We start from the raw sequence: 20,133 nt of genomic DNA on the forward strand, positions 1-20,133 counted from the left end.
CCCCCCCCCCCCCCCCTTTCCCCGTCGCGATATAACCTTCGTGGTTGAAAACGACGTAAAACACCAAATAAAGAAAGAAAGAAAGATGTAAATTGTATCTGAGAATAAGAAAAATATTGTGATATAAATACCTCTACATGTAAAGTGTGCATATTCCATAGGTTTTAGGACTAAGTTCATGTACCACTTCATTTGTTTTTTTGTCAGCACTACACACTCGAATTGTTGTCCAGAAGGTACAAAGTAAGTTCGAGTTACTTTAATTTTCAAGGCAGTCTTTCTCTGTTCTTTATTGCTGACTTGATTGTGCTGACGGATATGTTTAGCCTGCTGACTCTGTGATCAAACGGGGAACATTTATTTTGACATCAGACGTGTTCACTCAAAAGTCAATTTTATCATCAGCTTCTCTCCCTTCCCCCCCTCCCTACCTCACACACACACACACACACACACACACACACACACACACACACACACACACACACATACACACACACACACACACACATACACACACACACACACACACGCACACGCACACGCACACACACACACTAACTTACTGACTGAATGTTTAGTGATGGTTGCAACCTGTGATAGGGAAGGGTGGCGTATTAGTGTGGCAGATAATCTGACAATATGTATATTTTTCTATTGATTTTGTTCTTGGTTTTTTTTTGGTGTTGATCCTGAGGCTTAATGACCTCTCTCAAACTTGTTGTGATCTTTGGGACCATACTTGTTTTATACATGTCAAGACAATCATGAAACAACAGGGAAGCATTTTTTCGTGATTCTGTCATAGAGAAATGTATATGTAAGACAGGTTGTGTGTGTGTGTTTGTGTGTGTGTGTGTGTGTGTGTGTGTGTGTGTGTGTGTGTGTGTGTGTGTGTGTGTGTGTGTGTGTGTGTGTGTGTGTGTGTGAGCATGCAAAACCCACCAACCGGGTTTATGTATATGTTCACACAGTACCAACTGGGGCTAAAAAAACAAGTGGGTTCCACATTTTGGAACCCAGTTGTTTTATTCTTGATTCGTAACAACCAGGTTCCAAACGACTCAGAAAACAAGTTTTAGCAAAAAATATTTTTTTTTTTTTTTTACGGAAAGAATGCCATATTCAAGATGATGACACTCTTTCCGTCAAAATTCCGTGCCCTATAGGCTACGAAATAGGTCAAATTTTATGCCTTTTTTAGTGTCAAATTCGTCCATGCCGGAGCGGATACTGCAGCCAGTGCGGTTGTAGTGCAAGCGCACTACAAAGACACTGCGCGCAGTGCCGTTGTAGTCCAAGTGCACTATCGGCTATGAACCCACTTGGTGGGTTTTGCGTGTATGTGTGTGTGTGTGTGTGTGTGTGTGTGTGTGTGTGTGTGTGTGTGTGTGTGTGTGTGTGTGCAAGCTCTCATGTGTAAGGTACTCCTGTGATGAATTGATGTATAAAATCAAATTGAATATGTGACCTAACATACAGAGTTTTTTTTTATTTACACCAGTTGCGTTACTTGTAATGTGTGTAAACCATTCTTCAACAAGGTTCGCATACTGTTTTTCCTGTATTGTGAGCTCACGTAATGTTTTGGTTTCATTGTTTGTTTGTTTGATTTTGCGCATTAATTATAGTTACATTACTTATTGTAATAAGAGTGATGTTGATGTTTCAAGTTGCACAGAAAAATGATCATGGCCTAGAGAAAGCTGCAAAGTAGATAGTGATACAGTGGAACCCCCATTTAAAGACCCCCTCCTCCCCCCAATTTAAGAATCCCTCCCTTTTAAAACTCAATGTTTCCTCATACTTTCTGTTCTGAACCTCTGTAAACTTACCCCCATTTTAAGACCCCCTCCTCAGATTTTGGGAGGTCTAGAAAGGGGGAGGGGGGGGGTTCCACTGTATGAACACAAAATACCAATTCTATTCACAATACCAAAGATGAACAAGTTGAGGGCTATGAACCCTTCCCTGCTCTTTTTATTTATTTTATTTATATTTTGTTGTTGTATGTACAACTTAGATTTTTGACCATGGTTACTTGCGAGCAAGTACTCTTGGCATGATTTGACCTCGCCTGTTTTGGTTGCCTAGGAACAGATCTGCGTGGCGGCGGACATCATGGACGAGCGCGGCGTTCAGCGTGTGGCCATCACGGTGGCGGCACTGGTTGCCATTGGCACCAACCCGCGCCAGTCGGCCGTATGACGCCTTGGGGAGCTGCTAGGGGGCGTGGCCTGTCTGCTGGTCATCCTGGTCCTGCTGCACGACGCAACGCAGCAAATCGGGCTGCCCGTCCTGCCCTATGATTGACAGGGCAGGGTGGCAGGGGGCGGGGAGTGTGGGTGGGGCCTAAATATAAGCTCCACCTTCTCTGAGAGTCTGGTCTGGTTGGTGGGATTGGATCTTGCTGATTGATTGACCTGGGAACGGGGTAAAAAACGGTCATACACGTAAAATTCCACTCGTGTAAAAACACGAGTGTACGTGGGAGTTTCAGCCCACGAACGCAGAAGAAGAAGAAGAAGAAGACCTGGGAACGAAAACAGATAATGTTCCCAAATCAGGTCAATGTATAGCATGTTACATTACAAATGCTGAGCTGTTAGCAACCTTCAAATCAGAAAAGAAAAAACCAATTCTAGTCATTTTCACAAAAGATTTTCTAGGCATTTTCACTGTGGCAGTGACCATTTCAGCACAAAGTAGAAATGACATTTTTGATGATCGTTTGAATTTCATTGGGCTAATAAGTTGTAGCCGTGAAGTAGTTGATTTTCTACCTTTCGAATTTTTCGATGAAAATCAGCACACAAAGACAACAAAAAAAGTTAGAAAGGCGTACTTTTGAAGTGCGAAAAAAAAGTATAAATCACACACACACACGCAGCAAAGCAGTTGACCTTCATACACCCCCTAAAGGTGACACAGCTTTAGTAATGAAGCTGGTCTCAAATTGGAGTAGGTAAAAAAAAAAAACCAGGTGTGTTAGAAAATACAGACAGTTCCCGTTTTGTCTTTGGAAATATTAACAGCTCATTCTGCAGAATCCTCCCCACCAGCCAACCAGTCAGACTTATCTCTCCACCCTTCACCCGTCAAGATGGATGACAGTAAACATAAATTGATGCGAGGGATTAACATTTTAGGCATTAGGTCATCAAACTAATTAAGGTGTCAATTAATGTTCAACTTTCTAAAGACCAAAGTGATGTTTGTGACTGTACGTATTCGTGCACAATCCAGTTAGCAAAATAATCTTAATACATGAAAATTCAAAGTGCAACTAACAAAATCTTATTGAAAAGTTTGTTGGGTATAGCATCTCATTGTTGTAGTCAAATATTGTGTTGAAACTGCACATTTGTACTCAGTGTTACTCGGATACAGCTTCACATATCCAGAGAACAACGCAACAGCATGACTTCATGTTGAAAAGTCGACTTTCTGTTAGACTAATGTTCACTTTATTGAGTATCGAGGATGATTCACTTCAAACCTTGTTTGTATAATTTGCTTTTTGTGTACATTGTCTATCATGCCTATTTATTTTGAAGGAAATATCACGTTATCTTAACTTACTGCCTGCCGTTTCTTTTGAATTTATGTGGATGCTCTAGTTGTTGCCTTTTACGTTTAATGTTTTTGAAAGTGGGGGGACAGACAGAAATATAGACTTGCCTCAGTCACATTGGTTAACGCTCTGTCTCGCAACCCATACGTCCGTCCCCCCCCCACGCTTAAGGTTTTGAGCATAATATGTTGAAATTTGTCTGTTCCTCTTCCCTGAGGGACTTTGCTGAATGATTTTCCCACTCTCTTTTTGTTCTGGCTCTTGAAGGAATTTGAAGAAGTCAGCGTGATTATGTTCTGATCAGTTCAAAGCTCAAGCTGCCTTGTTTTTGTGAACGCCTCTACTGTCGCTTCAGTGAAGTGCTTTATTCTGAAAGAAAGGCGAACGCAGACTTTTTGGTTTTTGCCTGTCATCTGCAAAGAAATTCAGCAGGCAGTGTTTTAACCAGGTGTAATTATTTCCTCAACACTGCACTCAGTCTCGGCATCGACTCAAGGATTTGGAAAGCGTAACATCCACAAAAATGAGAGACAGAAACATTATTGCCCTTTTTGTGACAGAGTTCTAGCAGTTGTAGGACTGTTGATTATCAAAATCTGTATTTATTTGGCAGTACGAACAGTCTTACATTTTGGCTGTTAAAACCTCAAAACAGCAGAATTATTATTGCAATTTTAGCAAACACTTTCCGAATCCTTACGAATTTCTGTGGTTCTTCAAATTTCTTTTGGATGAATTTTTTGCAAGGAGTAGAAAAGAGATGATCCATTTTTTGCTTAGCTTTAAACCTGAGTCTGTGTCATCAACCCCTAAACTCTTGCTGATAATTCCTGATAGCGTTTTTCTTCTTTGCTGATAATTTTATGACTTGTTTTTATAACGTCAAGGAGATTTGAAATAAGCTTTTAATCGTAACACACCAAACAACCACTTTTTTTTTATTTTTTTTTTAATGAAAAGACTTTTAATATTTATATGCCTTTAATTTCTCCAGTGTCATCCCTTAAATACCAACTAAAAATGTGTGATCCATAAGGGAGGGGGGCTGCAATTACTAAATCAAAGATAATTGTTTCTTCTGGTTTTGAAATTCAGAGTAAATCAAGTGCTTATCATTTAATACTTTTGTTTGCAGTACCTTTGATTGTATATATTTTGGGACAGTTGTAAATATTTGTATATTTTGCCTGCCGTTTGAGCTGAACTTTATTTAATGAAGAAAAAAACGTCACTGCGTTGATCATCTTTAGTCTGCTCCTTGCATTCTATTCAGCATTTTCCTTTGCCCTTCTGAGCAAAAAGAGATTTATTGTGTGTGTGCTGACTGTTCTGAAATAAATGTTTTGTGTTTCAATGCTCATGTGTGCAATATTAGTTCAATTATGTTCACATTTTATGTCTTACCAAAACAAAAGTGTACAAATATTTTCTACTGAAGCTCCAATATTTTACAAAAAATGGTTATACGAAAGGCCTGAGTTTTAATCGTCACGATTTTGTTCTCAGAAGATTTTTTGTAGGAGTGTTGGTCAGTGGAAATGTCAATTCATTGTGGAGACAGAGTGACACAATCGGTACTCAAAACATCTGTTAAAGTCTCAATCTTTGTTTCATTGTAATATTTTACTTTGTCATAGATATTTTAGGGTACACAGGTTTCGACAAACAGCATAGGATATACAGCTCATTTTATGATTTTTATGTATCAGTTTATAGTTTTAAGACAAACAGTTCAACACTATAATTGCTCATGGATAATAAATGTACCCATGTGATCAAGGAGGACATGATTTTTTGTGGCAATTTGTATTTTAAGTTTGGAATATTCATCCAGTTTTAAACCAGACTTGTTTTTCAATCACTGAAATTAGCGGCAAGAATAATTTGTAACGTTGCTATATTTCCGTGTCTCTTTGTACGATATTTTTTGTAACATTCTACAGGGTATGCTACAAAACAATCATGTTTTTCATGATCAGTCATGACCTCAGACTGTACCATTTATCGATGATAAAACTACAGTTAGCTCAGTGACATTTATCACACTTTGGCAGGGTAAACATCTTAATAAGCCATGACAGATCCATTTTTTCTCTCTCTAAGTCCATGCAAATACAAAGAAATGTTTAGAGGAAATCAAGATCAGCTTGTACCTTGTGAAATGCAAGGAAGACCTTTATTTTTGTCTAATTATTTGGTTCAGCTACACGTGAAAAAATTTAAACACAGCTATCCTGCATTTTGATCATTTATCATGTTCAAACATTTCTTCAAACAGGCTTAATTGTGTTTATCACATTAGTATAGGCAGCCTCAATTTATGAAACTTACAGTAAGTTTTATTTAAAAACACATCCTTTTTGTCATTGTCCTTTTTGATAATCATTGTCTTCTGTGCTGACTGTAATGTTGTTGCATTGGTCGTCCTTTTTTCCCCCCTTTGCTGTCCTCGAGGATGTAATATCTGATTGAAATGTTCATGAAATAAGGTATTTAGGTATATCACTAATTAGCGATCACAATGGACGCAAGTGTCCGAAGCAAACTGTTCAGTCAGGTCTCGTACTTGTCAGCTTAGCAAAGAAGCTAGCCACTTTTTCTCAGCAAGGGAATCCCGATGGAAGAACAGGCACATGAGAAAACTATTCTTTCTCTAGCAGCTCCGTGAGTCAACTTGTAAGCCCAGACTGCACCGCAAGCAACCGGTCTCCCTGTTTGAAGTGTGAATTAATGCTCTCCCCCATGCGTTGGCCGGTCGCTTGCGGTGCCATTTTCTTTCTTTTCTTTTTCTTGTGGAGTATTTCCACTAGCAGTGACCAGCTTTTCCGGTTTCAGCAATGAAAGATGATGAAATGTTTCATCTGGATACATTTTGATGAAATGTTTCATCAGTGGATAAAAATTGATGAAATTGTTCCGTCAGTGGATGAACATCGATAAAAGGTTTCATCCGTAGATAACTGTTGATGAAATGTTTCATCGTTGGATGACATTCATTGAACGTTGATGAAACATTTTATTAGTGGATATATACATTGATGAAATGTTTCATCGATGGATGAAACGCAGAAAGCGTGGCGCTGTTTACCATTGGACCACTCTATGTGTGTGTGTGTGTGTGTGTGTGAACTTTCCATGTGTTGTCGATGAGAATCTCATCTGGTGCTTCCAAGTAGCATAGTGCGTCAGTCAGTTTTGTTGGTGCAAACTGATCACCAGAAGGCATCTTTCATTTCTTTGTGCTTCAACTTAGACCCTTTTCCCCCTCTTATGATAGCATTGAAAAAAGTTGCGAGTGTTTTCGTGAACTAAATAACAGAAGACATGCAGCCTCTTTTCCGCTGTTGATGTTAAACTGTGGTATTAGTCATTTGGTTCCAGCCTTGTATTTATAGAGTTTGAGTAATAGACGATGTTCGGAAATAACTGTTGCGTTTCTATGGGCTGTGAAAGAGTGAATACCCTTGCCTATATTGAGGCGAGAGGACAGCACGTTTCGCCCTGCAGTTCGGACTGACGATCTAACAGCGAACGACAAGAAGAAGATATTGAGGCAAAATGTCCAACGTGATATTATGGGCCAGTCAGTAGCGAGGGGATGTGTCTGAAACACGTGGACAGGAGCACGTGTGGATTGTTTGTCTCACTAAAAGCAAGGGCATTCACTCTGCCACAACCCATGCAAACCTAACAGTTATTTCCGGAAATTGTCTTTTGTTGTTGGTTTGAAGTTGGCTTGAGTTTTTTCATGGACAGTTCAAAGTTTAGAAGTGTTACCTGCCTGTACATTAAATATACATGCATTTTTGTTTGATGTGGCAAATGTCTTACTTGTTCAGTGTCATCTTTATCAATGATAAATGCCAAACTCATTTCAGTAAGTCACGCAGTATTTTTCAGCCAGTGTGTGTTGACTGCTATATATATACAGTTTGTGTGAATTAATGACTGCATACAGTTTCTATCTGAATATGAATGTTTGGCCCAGGTTGTACATTATATCTACCAGCTCAACACTTCGTCTTTGCTAGAAACGGTGGTCCAAGCAGAATCAAAGTTAAGGTGTTTACTTTTTTACTTCTTGGAGGTTTTTGCATGTACTTACGGTTTATGCTATATTTCTCCAGAGGATGTGTTCGAACTATTATTGTTCACCATTCAAACATTTAACATGGATTTACATTGGATTTGTGTATAAAAAGTAAGAAAACTACAAACTTTTGATTTTATCTTGCAATCTAGGTTGGTTTTTTAGTTCAGAAAAGAAGTCTAAAATCATCATTTTTCTCCGTCGCGATATAACCTTTGTGGTTGAAAACGACGTTAAACACCAAATAAAGAAAGAATCATTTTTCTCATACGATAAGTAGGTCTGGAAGCACAATTCTTTCTAGCAATAAATGAAAACACCTGTGACAGGTTAAGTATTTCGATTCTCATATTGCTAACACTGCCATTGTGTGTAAACTTCAGGGAGCAATGTCCGCTTTGTCAAACAATATGCTGTCTAATAGGTCTGTGTGATTGTACAATTGTCAGTGTGATGTTTAGTCAGATCTGGTACCTAAATGTGAGACTTTTGATACACAAGTTCTTTCACTGTCTATGTTTCACATGCTCTTGGCTTGAGGCTATCTGTATACACACAAAACTAAAATTTTCATACATTTATGTGATGCTGTAATGAATAATTTTTTGGGTATATTTGTTGTTTTATAATGTTACAACTGGGTGTAAGACATTCTCACCCCTCCATCCCCAAAACACACATTTAAAAACGCTCATTATAACTTGTTTTAAGCACACACCCCACCCAACGCATGACTGCAAACACAAACGAACGCACAAAGTAACGACTCGTTATTGATTCAATTCTATCTCGGGTTATATAGACCTCCGAACACACATACACAAACTCTCCCTCTTATTGACTCTTCAAATTGTAGTTGTAAAAGGATGTAAATCTATACAAAAACAGTTCTTTTCCTTCATCAACCTAGTTCTAAGACACATAAAGAAATGACTGCATTTTAGACTCTAGATAATAAGACCAAAGACAAATTTAAAAAAAAATGCATTCCTTTTTTGAAATTATAGTCTGAATCTTCTTGGTATTTTTTTTTTTTTTTCATTTTCATTACTTTATTGTCCCATCGCTGGGAAATTCGGGTCGCTTCCTCCCAGTGGAAAGCTAGCAGCAACGGAGTCGCGCTACCCAGGTGTCTGCGTGTTTAGGTGTATTCAGCCACCTGCACTTATGGCAGAATGACCAAGGTCTTTTACGTGCCATTGTGATGACACGGGGGTGGGACATGGCTTCCGTCTCTGGGTCTGCACATAAAGTTGACCCGTGTCCGTCCCGGCCCGAATTCACAAGTCCAGTGCTCTACCAACTGAGCTACCGGGCCGGTATGTACCTGCCGCTGACTTAGACATTATTGTGTATTAACATGTGGAACTTATTCCACTCTTGTCAGAAAGAAGAATTAAAGACACCATCCAACATTAACCACAGTAACTTGCCACACTAAGTCTTAAGCTTGCATTTTGTAAATCACTTGAGATGATCTAACTTGTGTATATCTCTGTCAAGAATGATTGTATTCTTTGGTTGCCCGGAGTTTTTTTATGTTCACACTGTTCTTTCATCATTACTTAGATATGCAAACTAGACTCATGTATGCAACTATCTTGGTCAATTTCAGTTTGGTATGTGTGTGTTTTTGTGTGTGTGAGAGCAATCCTTTGTGAGGTTGAATTGAACTTATGCTATCATTCATATTGTGTGACACTGTAATGTTCTTCTAACTGCATTGATGTTTTCATTTAGGAAGCAACCATTTTTGTGTGTGCCCCGTAATGAATCGGCTGTCTTACATGTACGTATCCCGTTGTTATTATTAAGCAGTGTTGATAGTTACGGATGAACTTCTTGTGGTCTGATGTCATAGACGCTTTTAATTGAGGATTTCTGTTAACATCAACTTGTGTGTGTGTGTGTGTGCACAGATCTGCAATCTGAGGTTAATGTAGACATGTGCGACTGGCATGAGCCAGTTCCATACACCTTGTAAAGTCATTTTAAACACAAATGTAAAATGGACAGGTCCCTTTTATTTTAATATTATTTTTTAACTTTAAATTTTCTCAAATGGACCGCAGCTTTTGTTTTTTGAAGTCATTGTTAATCCACCTCCCTGCCTTTATGTAAAGGCAAAAGGGGAATATATATGTAAAAACTGACATGCAAGTTTTCTCTCTCCATAATTTCAAAACATTGTGATTATATCACTAAAAGGTGATGCCTAAATTGTATGCCAACATGTTTCAAGGGTCTGATCTGTGTTAGTTTGTTTCCTTCCCCATGAAGCGCAAAGCGGTGAGACATAAATGAAACATTTTCTGCTCTCGCCGACATGAGTGGGTGGAGGTTGTCTTTCTTGTCAAGGGAAGACAACTCGAACAGTGGACTGAAGAGGAGTTTGTACCACAACAGTATTAACAGTATATCACTCTTGACTAAGTTTTAATGATATAAATGGTTCAGTTTAGCAATTTTGTTAAAATATGATGTATAGGAAACAATACTTTTAAGTGAAGCCAGTTTAGGAAAAAAAATTAGACAGCTAATATGAACAATATAGTAAAATGTGACAAATAAGAATTTATAGGATTCGTCTCAGTAATAAGAACTCATGGTACTGTACATAACGTTTGACATAATGATCAACAAGCTGTATGCATATCTTTAGGGTTCTTCAAGTTTGAGATGAACTGAGACTTGTTTCTTGGTGTCCCATTCAACGTTTATCGCTAAAAAAATGTAAAAGTCTATCCGTACGACATTGTAATCTTATTGCTAACTTATCGGACATGGTCACGGGAATTCATGAATCTCCATGTTAACTCTAAATATGAAGAGTAAGCAAAGGTTATACTTACTTTTAGTGCTGACTTTATCAAATAAAAATCCTTGAGAATAACGCTTTGAAATTTATGAGAGAGAAAAAGAATACTTTTTGACAGAAAAATTAATGTCAGTCTCTGAGTTGTCATACTTATTTTTACCTTATCTATCATGGAAGGTCCCGTTAGAACACTGAACAGATTGTGGCTTGTGCTTCAAGTCTTCACTGTATTGTGTCTTTGTTCTCATGTTTCTTGTCTTGTTATCTTGTTTGTCGTTTTGTCTCATACTCTCTCAATCACCCCATCATCCGCTAGATAAAAAACAGACTGCCTTATTTCATTTCCCATGTTCTTTTTCTCCACTCGGGCTTTTTAGTGCCTGTCATCGACCATTCTGCATTTTTGAGTGCCTGCATGGATCCCAAATTTTGAAAGGTTTTGCAGTCCATGTTCATTGTTTCTGCCATGCCAGTCAATCAAATCAGTTTTTAAACCAACTTTGTTTTAATTTGAGGACAAGTGTTCATAGCATGGATGTTGACTTGTTCATTCACGGCTTTGTTTGTACCACTGTAAATATGTGTTTGACTTTTCTTCTCTTAGGGAGCCAATTGAATGTTTAGTGTTCTATTATTACTTCAACTGCATTGAAATCCTAGAAAGGAAAATAAACTGCTGTATATAAACACATGTTGAACCTGCAGTTGTTTTGATATCTTGTGTGCTATGTGTGTGTGTGTGTGTGTGTGTGTGTGTATCAGTGCGTGTTTAACCTTCACCAGGCCGGGTTATCGACTACACACGGAAGACATCATGTGCATAACCCTTCTGTAGACATTGTGGGTCCGCACGGCCCCACGGAAGGGTATGCATATTTTTCCTTCTTTGAGAAGCATGGGTCCACACGACGTCTACAGAAGGGTATGCACGTTTTTCCTTCTTTAAGAAACATGGGTCCGCACGGCCCCACGATGTCTTCCGTTTGTGGGCTAAATTTGACCATTGTTTTTTTAATTACTTCTCGCTGAAATTTAATGATCTTTTAGGACATAAGAGCTTTTTAGGTGCCTGAGGCATTCTGAAAAGCTCATTAAAAAATTCCAACTAGTTTAAGAGATATTTCGTCGGTGTAGGACAAATACCTCTATCTCATTTTTCGCTGTTTCGAGAAAATCGAGAAAAACTGTTTGAAAGAATCAGGTGCCGCCAAATCAGGGACGTTTTCACTTCATTGTGGCTTTTAACTATTATGAAATTTGGCAGTATGGGTTAACAAGCTGAACATTTGATTTTTCCTGAGAAAATTGAGTAAATGAACAGATACGAGGTTTTGGACACTACACTTTGTGCAAAAGTTGCAGTTACAAGGTTTTTGACGAACACAGTAGACCACAACATATCGCAGTTTCCATAGAAATATTGACAAAAAGGATTGCAAACGAAAAGCATGTTTATTATCATTGTTGAGTCATCCATGAAAAAGCGACGCTTCCGGCTTTCAACACAACAGATAAGACAAATCAGAATCAAATTAAAACTTCATTTACACTTTAAGACTTCTTAAACTGGAATGAAAAGGTGATTTACAACACAATAATCCTGCTAAAACTCAAAACTAATTCATAGGACTGAACTCAACCAGTAGTCCAAAGAACACTCCGTCCAAAATGATTTGTTCAAGGTGATTCTGTCTGAGCTTGTGTAAAAAAAATTAAATAATATCCAGTGATATGTCCTTTGCACGGACTTCGCTCAATCAAAATAATCCTATTTGAATAATGAAACAAAAACTGAAACAAGTTCAGATTCTCCCTCCCCCCTCCCCAATCTCCACCCCATTTATCACTAGTCAGGTATCCCGCATGGCGTAGTAATTCTCTTGGTATTGCAGCTTTTAAGTCCTGCAAGTGCTGGTACTTCGTCTTTGTTATCCTCCTTAGACCAGAGTACTGCTGCGCAACTTCAGCTGCTCCGGCTCTGTTGTGTCTGCGTGGAAGAAGTGGCCTCCATGGATCAGAGTGGTGCAGTTTGTAGCTGATATGTGCCATCTGTGCTGTACAGCAGCGCTCGAATGTCGATGACTTGGGGTCTCCTACGCTGGTACCAGGTCTAATGCATCTGTCGAAAGCAAGCTTTGAAAACTCTTGAAAGAAACTGAAGTTGAGGTTCTTGATGATGTAGGATTGGGCAGTCCTTGCAGAAATGAAGACCTCGGTAGTCCACAGGCCAATATATCTGGCGTCGCCGAAGCTTGCACTCTATGAGAGAGTGACAAATGTCCACCTCCATCCAGGTGTGGCCTTTCTCCAAATACTTTTGCTGAATGACAACACCCGTGTCCCTCGCCAGCTGAAGGAGGCAGTTTGACAGCAGAGGCTGTTTGACAGCATGTTCGGCCGCTTCGCGCCCTCAATTCAGGCGCTTCGCGCCTTCATGTTTGTGCAAAAAAGTTTGGGTGTGCCCCCCCTTCCTTAAGATCCTGGATCCGCCCTTGGACAGAGTTACGTTTCTGTTTTGATAGCAACAGCCATCAGAAAAGAGTATGATAGTGCGAACGTTATCTCTGCTGGAAAGGACTTCCTGTACGTAGTCTGAGATGCAAGAAGCAAAATTGTCTGAACACACGTCACCTCGAGTCTCGTCCCAAAAAAAGCAGACACATCTGCGAGAAGCAGGTTCATACATTGTCAAATTATGGCAAGCCAGCTTGGTCTTGTAGTACTGAGCGTTAGCAAACCAACATGGCCTTGCACACTTGCTTTCTCTCTCCGTTTGCGTTTCGGAGGTGGTACACATAGAATGCTCTACGACGACTCTTGCCAGTTGTGGATGCCTGTTCTTTGCTAACCAAGGAACAAACATAGGTTTTCTTCTGGTCCTGATCAAGTTTTGACCAACAAGAAGTGTAAAGCTCTGTTATGTCTTGCTATGTGATTTCAGGACAGGTTCTGGTCTTTGACTTCAGACAAAACTTTGCCGTACATGGTGGACCTTGCTTTTGCCCCTCTCTTTTTTGCCATGTTGTTTTGCCGTCACTGCTTTTCTTCCTGGTCATGTAGGACTCCCCTTTCATTCTAAGGTTATAGTTCTTGTGTTTCTTCCAATGATGAAGTTCGGGAAAGCCACTTTTTGCCTTTTTTCTTTGGCAGTCTGGCTGTGGCGCTTTTCGTTTACAACTTGGTCTTTTTGCCTCCTCCTCCTCCCAATACTCGTCTGCTGATGTGCCTGAATTTGATGAAGGGCGATAAGAGTCACCACAAGAAACAGCTGAATCACTTAACCCCCCTACATTGTCAGAATCATCATCATTTTCAAAACCTTCATATTTATCATCGCAGGCCACATTATCATCATCTGTAGGTGTCTCGTTACAGACCACATTATCATCATCTTCAGGTGTCTTGTTACAGACCACATTATCATCATCTTCGGGTGTCTCGTTACAGACCACATTATCATCATCTTCAGGTGTCTCGTTACAGACCACATTATCATCATCTTCAGGTGTCTCGTTACAGACCACATTATCATCATCTTCAGGTGTCTCGTTACAGACCACATTATCATCATCTTCAGGTGTTTCTTTACAGACCACATAATCATCATCTTCAGGTGTCTCGTTACAGACCACATTATCATCATCTTCAGGTGTCTCCTTACAGACCACATTATCATCATCTTCAGGTGTCTCGTTACAGACCAGTCATGATCATCATCTTCAAGTGTCCCATTACGGACCACATTAAATCATAATCTTCAAGTGTCTCATGACAGACCACATAATCATCATCTTCAAGTGTCTCATGACAGACCACATTATCATCATCTTTAAGTGTCTCACAACAGACCACATAATCATCATCTTCAAGTGTCCCATTACGGACCACATAATCATCATCTTCAAGTGTCTCATGACAGACCACATTATCATCATCTTTAAGTGTCTCACAACAGACCACATTATCATCATCTTCAAGTGTCTCATTACAGACTACATAATCATCATCTTCAAGTGTCTCATTACAGACTACATAATCATCATCTTCAAGTGTCCCATTACGGACCACATAATCATCATCTTCAAGTGTCTCATTACAGACCACATTATCATCATCTTTAAGTGTCTCACAACAGACCACATTATCATCATCTTCAAGTGTCTCATTACAGATTACATAATCATCATCTTCAAGTGTCTCATTACAGACCACATAATCATCATCTTCAAGTGTCTCATTACAGACTACATAATCATCATCTTCAAGTGTCTCATTACAGACCACATAATCATCATCTTCAAGTGTCCCATTACGGACCACATAATCATCATCTTCAAGTGTCCCATTACGGACCACATAATCATCATCTTCAAGTGTCCCATTACGGACCACATAATCATCATCTTCAAGTGTCCCATTACAGACTACACTTCTGGATCCATTTGCCTATAAAATAAAGCAAACAATGTGTGCCAGATCCTATGAAGTTAGCTTGACTATAGTCAGAAATGCTAGTGCCATCAGCTAGTATCTAGAACCACAGCAGTCCCTCCCATTCCATGGCTTCCCCCAAACCTTCTGTCCCCACCTCTGCTTTGCGTCAAGTGTTATGTCTGTGTGTGTGTGTGTATGTGTGTGTGTGTGTTTGTGTGTGTGTGTGTGTTTGTGTGTGTGTGTGAGAGAGAGAGAGAGAGAAAGAGCTATAATCGGATAGAAATCAAGTAGAAAAACATCTCTTGGGGCTAAAAACGTAAGGTTATGGACCACACTTACCAAGTTCTCACCAAAACCTCATGCTGGTTTGCTGTCCCGCAAAAATCTTGAAACAAAGAAAACCGCGTAACTTGCGTCATCGTCACTTCCTACCGCCAAAAGTGAAGGCCTAAAGCTCGTATCTTTAACATACGAGGTTTAGACCTTCAAAGAATTCAACGTTGATAAAACCAAAACCTTGTATAACGAGATACGAGGAGTGTTACACTATCGATCCGCGGGTTGTAAGATACGAGGTTTTGTCATTTCGACTTTTCCGTACTTTGTAACTGAGACACAGTTTCGAGCTTTTCACAGAACCTGCACAACTGGGCAAGGGATATAAGTATGGGTGAACCCCCAAATCACCATTTTCCGACTTACGAGGTATTTGTTCTACGCCGATGATTTGCAATTAAACACCCTTCTGGGTCCACACAGACCCACGACCACCGGCGAAGGTTAAGTGTTACTGTGTGTTTGTAGTTAAAAGTAAGCAGTACATGTATGAGCAAGTGTATCTACCACTATGTGTGTCACAATGCATGGAAGCTTACGACAAAAGCTTTCTGAAACCTTAATAAGTGGATAATGAATAGAAGAAAAAAACAATTGAAAAAAATCCATGAACACTGAATTTTTCTGGTTTCAACTGAATCAGATGTAATTTCTTGTCTTGCTTGTAGTCTTAAACTTACTCAGTTTGCAAAACAATTTTCTTTGAATTATGACAGGTACAGGTATGAAATGCACATGATACACACAGATACAACAATCCATGCATGGACAAAGAAAGAGGAAACTTTGGATCTGTCATGACAAACACAAACAAACGCATTTGCAGTAGAAACATTGTCAGGTACATGAACCATATACTTGTACATGTACTTTCAACAAATCTAAGCTAAGTGTAATACACGTACATGTACAAAGTCATAACCCAAATACTGATTCCAACTGATTAATGTGTCAGACTACAGCAACCTTCCTGTAACTTCAATGGCTAGTAGTTCTGTACAGATGTATCACAAAGTTCTTTACACCTCTCCTCCTCCATCTCATTTTAATTATTTTATTGTCCCATCACTGGGAACTTCCTCCCAGTGGAAAGCTGGCAGTGGTAGAGTAGCGCCATCCAGCCACCTGCACTTATGGCAGAATGATGGAGGTCTTTTATGTGCCACAGTGGTGACACGGGGGTGGGATATGGATGTCATCTCTGAATCTGTGCATAAAGTTGACTCGTTTCTATCACAGCACGGTTGAAGCCCACCAATCACAACTGTCCAGTGCTCTACCAAATGAGCTACTGGGCCCCCTCGGGTGTCCCCTCTTACAATAAGTTCAGATGACAGCGACACTCACAGTCACAGCATTTAAGGGCAGACCGGGTAGGCAAAATGAGTTATTTTTGGTCTCATACACCTTTTTGGGGTTGTTGCATTTTTCACACCTTTGAACATCCTGGAATGCATTCAATAATCTGCTTTTGTCATTTTAGACATGTATTCATGTAAATAAAACCATTTTCAAACCGATGTTTTGTTGTTTTTGTCTGTGTTTTATCAAAAAAATCGAAAAAATGGTCAACTTTGGATACTCCGTGCTGGTAAATGTGCGCACATGACATGACCCTTCGCTGTTCAAACTGTGTGGAAATTTCCGTTCTTCAAGATGACGTCATCACCGTTGGGGAATTTCCGTTGACATAGGCACAAAGAGAGAGAATCCGTTCCAACCGAAACCCCGGAATTAATATATGCAAATATATGTAGGTCAAAGGCATTTGGCGCAAGCGCAGTAGACAACTTATCAGTCCCCCGGTGTCAACAAATCCATGACGTTTTCACCGATTCAGCAGCATTTTTCAAAGTTTTGAGCTGCGGAGAACAACCCTAACATTGGAAATGTTCGGCATAGTGGCAAGAAATATCAGAGAAAGATGAACCAGCAGCAGCGAACAGTAGAAGGAAGTAACAACACTCCGAAATGAACCAACATGATCGTATTTAAGCAGACGACATTCTAAGATTCTTGACTCGACGAGGTGGGTTTTGCTTCTTTCTCTTTTCGATCTTGTTTGTTTGACAACGTGATTTATTGCACATCGTTATGTTGTTGTTGTTGTAAGAATGTGTTAGGGTTTGCAGGTAAATGATAAACAGTTTGTGTCCGAAGTATTTTGCGGGTTTCTTGATCCAATTTACTGACCATGCCGCCGCCGCAAAGCCCCCCCCCCCACCCCCACCCCCACCCTCGATCATCTCTGTGATATCGTCTTCACAACCCCTATTTTATTGTTCTTCGCTGGCCAGTCCTTGAGAGCTTACTATGGTGTAACATGTCATCAGTATTCTTTGTCTGGGGTCAAACTGAGAAGCAGCATCTGAGCGATGTACGACTGACACAGTTTCTGTTTCTGGTCATTGACCGTAGGAAAATAAGTACCCTACTAGAGAGCGTTCTCTAATTCTAAAGGATTGGTTTACACCAGCATGGCTGACCAACCTATCATTGACAGCAATATTGTTGTCAAATCTTTTCCATTAACTAAGGAATAAAAAAAAATAGATCCAATTTACTTCACCAAAGAAAAAAAAAGAGTTAAACTAAAGGACTGGGGATGCAACTCATGAATCAAAAGCATAAAGATCACCTGCAAACAGTGCTAGGTTTAGGAAATCTGAAAATGTATACACACACACAGAACACACACACACACACACACACACACAAAACAGACAACAGACAAGAAACAAGCAAATACATAGCAAGTGTGATGAAATAAATTAATTTTAAAAGAAAAATATGAAAAGAAAGAAAGAAAGAAAGAAAATAATTCAGCTAGTTTCAGTATTAGTTCCTGTGTGTATGTGATTGTGTGGTTACTCAAATCCCATAGTAAACTTGACATGTACATTTTGTGATAGGGGCCAATTAATGAATGTCTTTTGTGAGTGGTTGGGGGCTGATTGGGATTTCTGATTTACCAGCCTAGCCAAAAAGTTGAGGTACACCCCATGTAACATGGTCATTTGCAAAATAAAGTACATAAGCACTTGTTGACGTTTATATTGAGTCTTAAAATTTGCAGCTTATTACAAACAAAAACCATGGACAGTTGTATCAAATATTAAATCAGTGTTTGTGTATTTATTAGGTTGGAGCAAGGGGAGAGCCAGTCCTCCTGTGGTGGCAGCGAGGAGAAAGATTGACCTGATGGAAAAGTTTGCTAAACCGGAACTACCCTCTTCCACAGCAGAAACATCAGCTTTGCCATCTTCTGACCAACCATAAGAAGATACAGATACTTTGCCATCTTCTGACCCATCACAAGCAGATATGGATACTGGTACTGTGCAACGTCACTCCGCTGACATGTGTTGGGCTTTTGTCAACATATTGATCAGCTCAATCTATTGCTGAAACGTTTATATCCTGTACTGAATGCTTGTCTGATAGCAGTCTGATTATGAAAGAAGGTGATGCACAGGCCCTGCATCTGGAGTGCATATGAGTGTCCATTCAAGTCTGCAGTTGTTTACTCTTCTCCCGGTGTTTGCAACGCTTCGGGTGGTAAAGTTGCATTTTAAATAATCCGCGTATGACCAAGTTGGTACATGGAAAGGGACATTCAGCTTTACAGAAATTTGCTGCAGTGTTAGGATTGAGCACAGAAATACTGTAATTAAAATGTTGCAACTTTTGAATGGCTTGATAGCTTTGTTCCATTTGTGTATATATAAAATTTATGTAATGTTGTTGATGATTTGTGAAGCATCATGTCTATGCAATGGAATAAGAAATCAGTGCATCCGTTGGGTTTTTATGAGTCTGACAGTTCGGTTCTGATCAATATTTTCATATCAGCACAAACACAGATAATTGACTTTTTTAATGTTTTCATATAATTTTTTTTTAAATCAAAAAAATCTGATAATTTGATTATCAAATCATTTTCCCTTCATAGTTAAAGTGTTATTCTGGTTAAAAAAAAAACCACCCCATTAATTCAAGCTCTACTGTGGTACTAGTTTACCGGGGTACTAGTGAGACTCTTTTACATGCTGTTTTCTCTACATGTAATTTGAGACAAAATGTGGTAATTAAAATGTTGTAACTTTTGAATGGCAAGATGGATTTGTTCCAATTTTGTATATGTTGTTTATGATTTGTGAAGCACCATTTCTGTGCATGGAATAAGAATACAGTGGATTCCTTGTGTTTTTATGAGTCCGACAGTTTCGTTTTGATTCATATCTGCACTAACATAGATGAGTTTTCAAATGATTTTTTAAAAAAAGTCTGGATAATTTGATCGTCAAATCATTTCCCCATCATAGTAAAGTGGTTATTCTTATAAAAACATATCAATTCAGGCTGCACTGTGCTACTAGTTTGAGGTACTGGTTGGAATCTTTCAAATGCTGTTTTCTCTGAATGTAATTTTCAGACAAACATCTGTAATTAAAATGTTGCAACTTTTGAATGGCTTGATGGATTTGTTTCATTTTTGTTTATGTTGTTTATGATTTGTAAAGCGTCAGTTTTGTGTATGGAATAAGAGTTAAGTGCATTGGTTGGGTTTTTATGAGTCTGACAGTTTGGTTCTGATTCATGTTTTCATATCGGTACAAACAAAGATGGCTGTTTTCATATGATGTATATAAAAAAAATCCTGATAATTTGATTGTCAAATCCTTTTCCCTACATAGTAAAGTGGTCATTCTGATAAAAACATATGAATTCAGGGTGCACTGTGCTACTGTTTTTTTTATGTACTGGTTCAAATCTTTAAAATGCTGTTTTCTCTGAATGTAATTTTCAGACAAAACGCTACAATTAAAATGTTGCAACTTTTGAAAGGCTTGATGGATTTGTTCAGTTTTTGTATATGTT

At 39.0% G+C, this 20,133-nt stretch overlaps 1 protein-coding gene and 2 long non-coding RNA genes across 5 annotated transcripts in view; 2 read left to right on the forward strand and 1 right to left on the reverse strand.

Annotated features, from left to right (window-relative positions):
• LOC138945451 (leucine-rich repeat and calponin homology domain-containing protein 1-like) overlaps positions 1–2,252 on the forward strand; it is a 114,509-nt gene extending 112,257 nt beyond the window's left edge. For all 3 annotated transcript variants that reach the window (XM_070316880.1, XM_070316881.1, XM_070316882.1), the window contains one exon: positions 2,095–2,252. In XM_070316880.1, the coding sequence (XP_070172981.1) occupies positions 2,095–2,208 (114 nt within the window). In that variant the 3' untranslated portion in view covers positions 2,209–2,252. The remainder of the gene's footprint in view (positions 1–2,094) is intronic.
• Positions 1–20,133, reverse strand: part of LOC138945457 (uncharacterized) — a 350,740-nt gene that overhangs the window by 278,420 nt on the left and 52,187 nt on the right. The window lies entirely within an intron of this gene.
• On the forward strand, positions 16,609–20,099 carry LOC138945455 (uncharacterized). The gene is made up of 2 exons (XR_011449003.1): positions 16,609–17,281; positions 18,395–20,099. It is a non-coding gene; the product is annotated as an uncharacterized lncRNA (long non-coding RNA).

Source organism: Littorina saxatilis, linkage group LG13 (assembly GCF_037325665.1).
Source record: "Littorina saxatilis isolate snail1 linkage group LG13, US_GU_Lsax_2.0, whole genome shotgun sequence".
NCBI classification, from domain to species: domain Eukaryota; kingdom Metazoa; phylum Mollusca; class Gastropoda; order Littorinimorpha; family Littorinidae; genus Littorina; species Littorina saxatilis.